General features: G+C 34.1%; 1 protein-coding gene across 3 annotated transcripts in view; it reads left to right on the forward strand.

Annotated features, from left to right (window-relative positions):
* SLMAP (sarcolemma associated protein) overlaps positions 1 to 12,438 on the forward strand; it is a 178,636-nt gene that overhangs the window by 105,054 nt on the left and 61,144 nt on the right. For 2 of the 3 annotated variants that reach the window (XM_006862073.1, XM_006862074.1), the window contains exons 6-10: positions 1,034 to 1,129; positions 1,272 to 1,343; positions 2,443 to 2,583; positions 3,693 to 3,830; positions 5,036 to 5,204. In XM_006862073.1, the coding sequence (XP_006862135.1) occupies positions 1,034 to 1,129; positions 1,272 to 1,343; positions 2,443 to 2,583; positions 3,693 to 3,830; positions 5,036 to 5,204 (616 nt within the window). Of the gene's footprint in view, positions 1 to 1,033; positions 1,130 to 1,271; positions 1,344 to 2,442; positions 2,584 to 3,692; positions 3,831 to 5,035; positions 5,205 to 5,291; positions 5,343 to 12,438 lie in introns of all 3 variants that reach the window. The other variant, XM_006862072.1, reaches the window with a different exon arrangement.

The raw sequence follows: 12,438 nt of genomic DNA on the forward strand, positions 1-12,438 counted from the left end.
TATATATATACACACACACACACACACACACACACACACACACACACGTATGTATATATACTTCTAACTCTAATTAAAACAGATTTTTCCTAATCAATCAAGGGTGTAGAGAGCAGTACATTCATGTGTGTTAGACCTTCAGTACTGTTTTGAAGCACACATTTCTTTGTTGAGGTAGCTCAGGGGTAATTGTGTAGTGATGGATAATGACAGGAATAAGAGTGAAATGTAAAGGTGTGCCCAAACCATAGCTGAGTGCTATGTGAGCATTTTCACCCTAGCTTTTAGTAAAGGAGACTGCCTAACTGTTATCATATGCTAACAAGTCACCTACTGATCAGACAGACTTCACTAGCCAACCTCTTTCTCTTAAAAATAGTCCTTTGGCATTGCCAAATAGTTACATAACTTTTTGGTCTCATAATTAATTACATTGACCCAGCATTTGGTAGGCTCTTGATTTTATTCTGGCATTTTCAATTGTTGCTCTGTGGTATGCAGTGAAGGAATCAGAATATCTAAAAATGCAACAGGCTGTGAGAATAAAGCAGTAGCTCTTTGTAAATTACAGACATGTTCCAAAGTAGGTATTAATGTCAGGTACATAAGGAAGAATACACAGCTTCTTAGATAACTTTCTCTCTACTTCTTTCTGTGTGTGTGTGAGAGCGAGAGAGAGAGAGAGAAAGTACAAACCTAAAGCATTTGTTAGCTACTTCTAGCTTAGTGTTTGTTTTTGTAACTTACTCTTATGAATTATGAGTAAAATTAATGAAAAAAAGAAAGACAGGTGACTTGTTTTCCATATTATTAGGAAGTTATGGCTTGATGACACCTAGCAGCAGGTCTTATAACCTAGTAGATTATTTATGAGGTGATGTGATCTATATCTTTTATGAAGTAGATTTATCAATTTGGAGAGAAAGATTAAAAAGTATGATAGAATATTTTCACAGTGTGCTACAAATTGATTACTTCTCAAAGGAAGCTTGCTGAGTTTTAATAGAATCTTTTTTGTGATTTTTAATATTAGGAGGCCTTACATCGGGAACAGATGTTGGAACAGAAGTTAGCCACGCTACAGCGGTTACTGGCCATCACCCAAGAGGCTTCAGATACCAGTTGGCAGGTATTATAGTTGCCTTAATATTCAAGAGACATTTAAACATAATTTAATATACCCTAGATGTTGAATGAATTAAAGTTTCGATTTTGAAGCAAACAAGGACAATTATACTGTGGTTTTATTTATATCTAACTCTTTTCAACAGGCTTTAATAGATGAAGATAGACTCTTATCACGGTTAGAAGTTATGGGAAACCAATTACAGGCATGTTCCAAAGTAGGTATCAATCTCAAGTTCATAAAGAAAAATACATGGTTTGTTTGTTTAGCTTCAATTCTTTGTCTAGAAGCTAAAACTTTTATACAGTTTCACCATTCTTTGTATAATCTTTTGTCATTTTTGGAAATTCGTTGTACTAGTCTGTCTTTTTTTTCTGTACAGTTGATGTTTGTTGAAGAAAGTGGTTTATTTGCCCTCTAAATTTCCTTCAATATGCATTGGTTTTTAGTCAGTCTTCTCCCTCCCAATAAATTGATAGCTTCATTTAGATATTTGATCTAATTTAGATTTATTTATTTATTCTGCCTAGAACACATCATAGATGATATTATGTACTTCTAATGTCGAATTATCTCTCCGTTTGAGATATTAGTAATCATGGATCCCTGCCTAGATGATGAGCCATTATTTCATTAAGAGTTGCAAAAATAGTGATTTACAATTTTATGATTCCTTCATTTATTAGCTTGGACTGCTTCTACTGCCATTTTTTCCTTATTGATGTTCAAGTTATCTCATCTTTGACCCATGGGAACCTATTCAGGTTGGCTCCTGATTCCTTTTGATAAAATTATTGAAGACTCAGAGTTTCCTGCTGTCATAACAGAGAAGATGTTCCAGCCTTAACTTACATATTTCTTCCTTTTGTGTGTGTATGTGTGGTATCATATCAATATTCTTCACATGTTATCCTGTATATTTTTTGACCTAGACCTGGAATCCATTTTTTTTCCATAGTATTCTTAATCCTTTTATTTTAAGATGCTTGGTACCTTTGAAAGTAATTATTTTGCCCTTGAGCTGTTGATATTATGGCATGCAAAGATGGCAACAAATATAAGAGTAATTCATCTTATATATTTGAGAGAAATTCTCAGCTTTTGTTTATACTTTTTTTGTATTAGAAGTATGAATTAATATATTTGTGAAGGCATAATTAACTAATGCAGTTTTTAACTACAGCTTCAGTTAATATAGGGCCAACATCATATAGAATTTACAGAGCATCATAATGTCTTACTTTTATTACTTTTTAATGGTAACATGTCTTTATTTTAAAATCTTGGCTATAATTACAAATATCTTTTAATCCTAGAATCAAACAGAAGATAGTTTACGAAAGGAGCTTATAGCGTTACAGGAGGATAAACATAACTATGAGACGACAGCCAAAGAGTCCCTGAGGCGGGTTCTTCAGGAGAAAATTGAAGTGGTTAGAAAACTTTCAGAAGTTGAGGTATTTTAATTTTAAGAATATTAGCCATGTGAATCCTGGTATTTGTGACCCCTGGTTAGTGACTGAGGAAATGAAAGCCTAATAAGGACGAAATCGGACTATTTTTATTCTGCTTAGGATTCAGGTAATCGCTTGTTACCCTTTCTTCTAGTCAAGGATAGTCATTGTAGGCTAAGAACCCATATCACATGCTGTTACTCTTACTCATCTTCCAGAGAGGAAAACTAAATGTATCCTAACTTTGGAAATCCAAAGGAAAAATTATCTTTGAAGTCCTTTCTGGTTTTTTGAGGAACAATCAAAATATGATCATTACTTGTAAGTCACAGAACCAATTCATGACATAACTCATTTATTTCAATGACTAAAAATTTACCACAGGAGTTTTTTGTTACTGGGTTCGGTTAAACTGCCTATTGTTAACGAAATTATTTCTTTAACAGCTTCATCTCATAGTGCCTGAATCATGCCATTAATTTGACCTACTACAAGGAAATAAAGTTGATAGTTGTCCTCTAATTTTCTTACTAAGTTAATAACTATTTATTATCAACCCAACTTTTACAGTTGAGTTTTAAAATATGTTTAAGGCTAAAAGTTATACACAGTTGTCTTTTTGAAACTAGAACTGTATAAAAGTTATTCTCTCTTCCATATAGCTCCCTTTTTTTCCTCCAAATTCTTAGTTTGATGTCTCTTTTAGTGTGTACCTTGTTGTTAAGTGCCATTGAGTCGGTTCTGACCCATAGCTACCCTGTATAGGGTTCCTAAGGAGTGCTTGGTGAGTTTGACCACTGACCATGCAGTTCAAACTGACCTTGTGGTTCCAGTGCTTATCCTACAGTGCCACACCAGGATTCTAAATGTTAATTGGTCGTTGTTAAGTGCCATCAAGTTGGTTCCCACTCTTAGCCACCCTGTATAGGGTTTCCAAGGAGTGGCTGGTGAGCTTGAACCCCACAACTTTTCAGTCTAACGCATTAACCCACAGTGCCACACTAGGACCCCCAAATGTTAATTTAGAACAGCTTTTAAAGCTATACATTTTATAAATTAAACTTAGAATGAGTATTTATTCTAAATAAATCACCTATAAACTTGAATTGCAGCGAAGTTTGAGTAATACTGAAGATGAATGTACCCATTTGAAAGAAATGAATGAACGGACTCAGGAAGAATTAAGAGAATTAGCCAATAAATATAATGGAGCAGTTAATGAAATTAAAGATTTATCTGATAAATTAAAGGTATGTATAAATTACAGGTATGTAGCCTAGCATACCTGAAAGTATCTTAAACTTATTGTCCATAACCCGCTGCTTAGCTTTAGAGTTTTGAGCTTGTTGAATAATTGTGAATCTAAAATTAGTAATGACTGAGATTTATAGTAAAAATAAATGTTTGTATTCCATTTTGCTCAGTTCACATTACCATAGGTAATTGAGGTCTGTAAAAGGTAGCCTTAGTATTTTTTTCTGGGTGGAAATGTAGTCAATTCTTGGTAATAGATATCCTACTTTCATGTATAACCAGAAGTAGCCAAGAATCAGCAAAACCCAAGATATTCAGGGATGTTTTTGTTATTGTTTTAAACCCTGAAACTGCTCATCTCTAGGCATTTCTAAAGGCAGTGCCCCTGTATGTTAGTGCTGGAACAGGTGGAGTGATCATCGGTATTTGAATGCTTATCAGTGATGCTGTTGACTGGCACAACTGCATTTTCTGGAGCTTTGGGACATTTAAGATAAAAACAGACAAGACCATATAGTAGTGGCAAGTTGGTCCTTTAAAATCTTATAGCTGGGTATATGAAGACCCATCTTGATATCATTTAAACCATGAATTGAGTGCCTGAAAAAAATTTATGTATTTGTTAGAGGAAACCAGAACATACCTCCCTTTGTGTGGTTTGGTTAATCAATGATAGTTTTAAAGATGAGTCTTGTTTAAAGGAGGTCATTTTGAAAAGTGCTTATAACCTTCATCCCTTTAGCTAAGCATAATCTTGTTTAAGGTTTCAAAATAATATGACATTTTATAACTTAGAAACAATAGTAATATTAGAGGAAAATCTTATTTCCATGTTGAAAAAAATGTAGTTTTTCAATTTGCCCCTTTACCTCTGTTTGTATTGAGTCTGTGTGCTTGCTCCAAGTTTTTCTTCCAGTGGTATGAAAGAGAGAGCGCTGTGCTAATAGCTTTAGACATTATCTTTAGACGTTATATTTAGACGTCTTTATCTTCTTAATACATTAAATATAAAAAACCCCACAAAATCAACTTCACCAATATGTTCTATAATATTAAATACAATATTAAATACCCTCCTTAGAGGTTTAAGTGAAAGAAGGCCATCCTGGCTTAAACCTCTTAAAACAAGATCAAGTTTTATTAATAACTGAACTTTCTTTTTCTTTTTCAATAACTGACCTTTCTTTTTCTTTTTCAATAGGTAGCAGAGGGGAAACAAGAGGAAATACAACAGAAAGGACAAGCTGAGAAAAAAGAATTACAACATAAAATAGATGAAATGGAAGAAAAAGAACAGGAGCTCCAGGCAAAAATAGAAGCTTTGCAGGCTGACAATGATTTCACCAATGAAAGACTAACAGCTTTACAAGGTAAGTTAACTAATCCAGAAATTGATTTGATTTGATTTTTCTTCTTTTTATCTGTGAAATATCTTTTTCTTGGACTTTTATTTACAGTACGGTTAGAACATCTTCAGGAGAAAACTCTTAAAGAATGCAACAGCTTAGGTAGGTGTCACCCAAATTTCTTACTTAAACGTGAATGTTATCATTAAGCCTTTGAGCTTGTTTACTATCTTACAATGTGTATTTATTCTCTTTAAGAGGAATGTCTTACTTGTTAGGTAAATAGTTTCCGTACTCTTCCAGATTTTTTTCCTTCTTCTTTAATATACTTGGTTGCCACCAGTGGGCGCCATTGTCCGTGAGGTGATAGAGCTTTCTGCATCTACCTGTTCTACTCAGAGGTGTTTAAGTAAGAAAAATACATGAACACAGGATCCTTTTTCTTTTGAGTTCATTGAAAGGCTACTAAGCTGTTGTAACCTCTCCCCAAAGTGGTAGAACATGGCAATTTGAACCCTTTTTGTAAAAATAAATCTAAATTGTTTTATACAACTTTAATATAAGTAGGAATACAAAATGCCATGATTACACTTGAGACCAATTTTGAAGTAATACTTTCTTTGATCAGGCAATGATACACTGTCTTAATCCTAGGGATACAAGTCGATGACTTCTTACCTAAAATAAATGGGAGCACAGAAAAAGGTAGTGTAAAAAGCTTAAATATTTTTCTTTTATGATCTGTTTTTACTATTTAACCAGGGTAGGGAAGCCAGAATTTTAAGGTTTTACGAGTATGGAATGAAAAGCATGTTGCTCACAGATCATTGAAGCCTGTCTTTTAAAATCAAACTTCCCTTTACTCTGTTAGATTTAATGCTATGATCTATTCTTAGATTTCCTTTGTTATATGGAAATTGCACTTATTCAAATAATAAGAAAATGATAAATTTCAACATTAGCCTAACTTGTATAGATTTTTTTTTCTCCCCACTAAAAATTTCAAAGAACTGTAACCACTTTATTCCACCTAACTGCCTCCTTGGGGTCATTGATCCCCATCTGTAATGTCTATGCCCTCCTCCTCTTACCTGCCCCATCTGTTTCAGTAGTCAGAAAGAACAAGATTAGTTATTCCTGTCATTTATTTGTTTGTTTAAGGTTTTTATTATGGATTCAGTGGAAGTTTACAGGGCAGATCATCAGTTTTATATTTGACAAATCATACACTGTGTTTTATTACAATGATTATAATCCCCTCCATATACCATCAGTTAACAGTATTTCTCTCTAATCACTTAAGCTCTTTCTTTTTAAAAAACAAACAAAAACAAAACACTCCGGCATATATAATAATTTACACCACCAAAGGGCACATTCTGCAAGTGTGCCTCCTGGCCGCCAGCTCTTAGTCCCTTTCTTCCCATGAATCTAGAGTCCTCAGCTAGTTATTTCTGTCATTAAAAAAAAAAAAAAATCCTTCGTTAGTTTTTGGCTCCATGACCTTTCTGAGTTGTTTGGATTCTCTCTTACCAAAACACTTTTGCCTACTTTTGGTTTTCCTACTCCTCTAATAGGCTGTTTTCTGTGTTTACAAATTGTATGCATTCCATTTTGGTTTTTATTTGGAAGTTAGTGAAAGATACCAAGGTTGATACCCAGAACTTCTTATTAAATATTTTTTCCATATAGCAGAGGTTACCTTTTTATTCCTTGGGCAGCAGCCAAACTGATAAAATTTTAAAGGTGTAGTTTATATTCATTGCACCAAGATTAATAATCAGAATTCATTGAGTATAGTTAGCAAACCCATGTAGAATTATTTATTCCTCATCTTCTAAATACTATAGTCATCATTAAAAGAATGAAAAATTCCTGTTGTCATTGTTTTGCTAATTTTTCTGTCTTTGGCATGCAAATCTTTTATTCATATCCATCACCATCTTGACTTGAACATGTATTTCTTAATAATGTAGCCACCAGTCTGAGCTAGGGACCTTGTAGTCTGTCACTTAAAGAATCTTCTTACGTACACAGAATCATCTTTATACTGTATAGAATGGTCAGATAAGTGCTGTAAATTTTTGCCAGTTCTACCTGATTTTGATGAGAATAGTTACAGATACCTATTTGATTTTAGATTAAATGAAGTATTTAGATATTTGAAGGTAGCTCTTTGCTGTAATTGTCGTTCCCTTGATGGTGTAATTTTTTTATGGCAATAAATTGAGTAGTGTGAAAGTGACTCATGGAATATTTTAAAAGAAACAAAGCTGTACATTTCTGGATATATATATATATATACTGTTTTATCAGATTTGGTTGCAGAGTAGATGTTGGAATAAGATGGGTCTGTTTGGAATCACTCATAGTAATGAACCACACCACCCATACCCCCACCTGCTGACATTGTCAGTTCTACTTCATAGAGACCTTATTTGGTTGGTTATGTGTTGTGGAGTTATTTCTGACTCATAACAACCCTGTGTAGGGTTTCTGAGGCTATGAATCTTTACAGGAACAGAAAGCCTCACCTTTCTCCTATGGAACAGCTGGTAGTTTTGAACAGCTGACCTTAAGGTTAGCAGCACAAGCTTGTAACCGCTGTGCTACCAAAGCTCCTTATAGTACTGAGAAAAACTGCTTCCTTGGGTTTCTGGGGCTTTCCTCATGTCTACAGGAGTAGACAGCCTCATGTTACACTCTCTGAGCAGGTGATGGATTTGAACTACTGACCTTGCAGTTAGCAGCCTATATGCATAATCCACTATACCAGCAGAGCTCCTTTGTAATAGTGAACCAACTACCAAATATTCCAACCTTACCAAAGTCCATAGCCATAATTTGCTATTAGATGAGCTTTTAATTAAGATTGAGCTTTAAAATAGTAGAGCACAAAGTATAGTTGGAAGACCTTATTTTTAAATGTCCAAAGATGTTAAAGTTAACATTATTCTCCAGCAAGCCCCATTTTTAAAATATCTCATAAACATAATTTGAGTACACCTTAGAGAGTATAAAATAGTGCTCTCCAATAGAAATATTAGTTGTTGTTCTTAAGTACCATCAAGTTGGTTCTGACTCATAGCAACCAAGGAGTAGCTGGTAAGTTTGAACTGCTGCCCTTGTGATTCAAACCACTTTGCAGGCCAGTACTTATCCTACAGCATCACAACAGGACTCCATAAAAATGTTGTTATTGTTGTTGTTAAGTGTCATTGAGTCGTTGCCAATTCATAGCTCTGAGGAGCTGCTGGTGAGTTTGAACAACCAACCTTGTGGTTCAAACTGGCCATATTAGAGCCACATATATCATTTAAAATTTTCTGGTAACCACATTAAAAAATGTAAAAACTAACAGATAAAATTAATTTTAGTAATACATTTTATTTAACCCTCTATATCCACAATGTTATCATTTTAACATGTCATCATTAGTGTTATAAATTAATAATAAAATATTTCACATTATTTTTTCTTTGGTAAATCTCTAAAATCCACTGTATGTTTGTTTTATAATTAATAGCACATTGTCAACTTGAACTGGCCGTATTTTAAGAGACGAGTAGCCACATATAGTTAATGTCTACTGTGTTGGAAGGCACAGGCATAGAAAGTCAAAATCCATGGGAAACTAATATGTATGAGTAAAACACATTTTGAATACATCTCTATTTATTTTATGTCCTATGTACTCTCTTTCTTTATATCCTACAACCCTATTTAGTATCATAGGCCCCTTCCCCACAGTAAGTACTAATTCCTTTTATGCTATCAGTGGTACTTTGGTAATTTTGACAAAGCAAATTGTCAGTAAAAGTAATGGCGTATTCAAAGTGTCATGATCTAAATCCTTTGCATTTGTTATCTGAAAGACTGTTTTCTTGTGTTTAGGAAATACCTTTGTAGAAACCAAATATATGTTTATCTTTCAGTATTGGTTTTGTATTTTATCTAAACCAGTATAGTAAATATTTTAATATGAAGTTCTGATACTAAATTCAGAGTAGATAAAAGGGCTGAGTTTTAGCTTGACAGGTGATCGTGGAATGCCATGCTGTAATAGATGTCATTCAGATTCCTTTGGTGTTGGTCTGAAATTTAGTTTTAAAGTAAATTTTATGAAATCCTGGTGTGGCACTGTGGGTTACTGCGCCAGACTGCAAAGCCGTTTGAATTGCAAGGTCAGCGGTTCAAGCTTACCAGCTGCTCCTCAGAAATGCTATACAGGGTTGCTATGGGTTGGAATCGACTCGACGACATTTAACAACAACAACATAATTAGGTTAAAATTTCATTTCAAATGAGTTTTCAATATCAAAATATATGATATTTAACAGGGATGTTATACAGTTGGAGCCCTAAAAATATTATCATAGTTTACATAGCATTTATATACAACAACAGTTTATTTTGATAATTAAGGTTCTATTGAGAGTTCCTGTTTTGGCTTTCCTAGCTCTGATTGGCAAAATCTATGAGATTTTTAAAAAATTTCCAATCTTGTTACCCTTAGATTTTATCTTTCTTATTTTGGGACTATATTATATTTCTATGTGAAATTCTTTGTAATGCGTTGGTTTCTCCAAACATGAATTTTCTCAGACTTTCTTCCCCCATGTTTTTGTCTTGATGATGACTGTAGGCTAGAGATTCTACACATCATGCAACTAGATAAAGGTTAGCAGTAGATTTGAATCTGGAGTTTCAGAAGAAGGCTGTCAAGAGAGGCTGAGTCATTAGAGCAAGAGGTGCTGCCTTTCATACAAACTTGATGCAAAGGTTATTCGGAGTGGGGTTGGTGAGAGGGCGAAGAGAAGGAGACTTTCCTTATCAGAGTGATGCTATTTTATGTGTCCACTCTGACATGTTTTAGTGCTTTCACACCTTCTACATAGTCATCAAGGAGCCCTGGTGGTGCAGTGCGTTAAACATGCCAAGGTCAGCAGTTCAAGTCTATCAACCACTCTGTTGTCTGCTCCCATAACAATTCAGTATTAGAAACCCTATGGAGCAGCTCTACTCTGCTCGGTACAGTTGGTGCGAGTCAGAATTGATTCCAGAGCAGTGACTGAGGTAGTCATCATGTTGAAATATACGAGGGTAAGTCTAACAATATTGTTACTAGGGTTCCAGTTCATACATGCACAGGCGTCTTACAAACAAAATGTGTATAAACCTGTCTCTGTGATCAGTGGAGGCTGCAGATAAGTTCTATCAGGAATACCTTGTCGTAGTCTCATTAAAAGGAGCTCTGGTAATGTAGTGGGTTATGTATTTAGCTGCTAACTGAAAGGTCATCAGTTTCAATATACCAACTGTTCTGCTAGAGAAAGATGAGGTTTTCTGTTACCTTAAAGATTTACAGACTTGGAAACTCTATATAGGGTTTCTGCATGAGCAGTAGCAGTCTTACTAAGGTGCTTCCAAAAAAAAAGGCTTACATTTTGTGCCATGGAAAAAATTATTTCAAATTCAGGGCTAATAGCAATTTTTTTAAACATAACTGAAGTGGACAGCTTCCTAAATCATTGAAGCTTTGCAGCAAGTTTATGGAACTGCTTCCCCCACATAAAATAATCGTTTTTAGATGGAAGTGTTTTAAGGTAGGTCAGGAAGGCCTGAAAGATGAGCCAAGAGAGGGAAGATGGTCAACATTAGCAAAAAAGAAACTGTGGCTGAAGTTCTGAAACTGGTGGAACAAGACCGAAGAATTGCCATTGATGTGATAGCTACTGAAGTTGATCTCACAAGATTTGGCATTTTCAATTTAAATTGAACATCTTTCCCTCAGCAAGTTTTCAACTCAATGAGTACTAGAAGTTTTGCATGAAGACCAGCTAGCTCAAAGAACTGATTTTTCCATCACTCTTTTAAGGAAGATTGAAGCTAGTAAAGACAGTTTTATAGAACAAATTGTAAGTGACAATGAGTCTTAAATGTATGAGTATAATCAAGAGAGCAAGGTCCAATCAAAATAGTGGCTACCAAAAGGGATCTGCTGGGTTTGTTCTAATGGTCAACTCAAGGTTATGGTGGCTGTTTTCTTTAGGATCCTAAAAAGGTAATCTTGACAGATTGTCTCTGAGAACACAGGACCATCACAAGGCTTGTTATAAAGTCTTAAGAACATTGAAAAGCTGCATTTGTGAGAAAAAGGCCAGGAAAGTTACATCTAGGAATTTTTTCCCATGACAACAATACACCTGTTGAATTATTTTGAGAGTAGCAAGGGCTGTCCTATGAGAGTTTTCGGGGGGACATCTTTCCCCTTGTCCCTTCAGACTTCTTTTTGTTCCTAAAGCCCAAAGAACATTTCAAAGGACTATAGTTTGAGTTCCTTGAGAATGCCCAAACTACTGTTTTGATGTGGTGTGAATCAAAGAGTACAGAGTTCTTCATGGAAAGATTAGAGAAATGGAAACACATTTAGAAGGAGCATAATTTGAGGCCCTTGAAAATGGCAAACTACTGTTTTGATGTGGTGTAAAGTCAAGAGCTCAGAATTCTATGGAGAAGAGTTAGATGAAAATGACTTCTTCAGAATTGTATAGATAAAGATGATGGATATATTGAGAAATAAAAAGCTTTGCATTTTGATATTTTTGTTTAATAAAGGTTACTATGATTTTGTAGCAGTTATTTATTATTCACCCTCATATTTTTAAAACTTGAGTTTCCAAAGTCTGGAAATTTTTGAATGATGCAAATATATAGTTGAAAGATGTTATCTAGATTCAGAAGTTAACTCTTTGAATCAAAATGAATAAAGATTATTGTTTCAAAGAAAAGGAACAAAACTTTAATTAAACCAGATCATTAGATTTTTATTATCACCATCTACTTTTAAAGCCAAATTCTGTTTAGTCTAAGTAATCCCTTCAGTTGAGCTCATACTGAAAACTGTTCAGGCACTGATTTTGTCTCTGAGCAGAGATCAACATGTAATGCTTAGTTAGATAAGATGGCTCAAATGAAAGATTATTTGTGAAGTAAAACTATAAAAATTAAAATATTGCAGCTGTTTGTTGAATTCAAAATGTTTTAAATCTTTAAAGACATTATTTTATGGTATTCTGAAGTATTTACCTTTTATTTCTTAACTAAAATTAGTAGCTTTGAAGAAGAAACATGAATTTGAAAATTAATTCTGTAATAACAAGTATACATTTTTAATTATTTAAGGATATTTGTTAAGCTGTCATGGAGAAAGGTAAATTTTTAAAAGGTAACCTTTTAAAGCAAAAAAAAAAAAAAA

This window comes from Chrysochloris asiatica, unplaced genomic scaffold (genome assembly GCF_000296735.1).
Source record: "Chrysochloris asiatica unplaced genomic scaffold, ChrAsi1.0 scaffold00046, whole genome shotgun sequence".
NCBI classification, from domain to species: Eukaryota; Metazoa; Chordata; class Mammalia; order Afrosoricida; family Chrysochloridae; genus Chrysochloris; species Chrysochloris asiatica.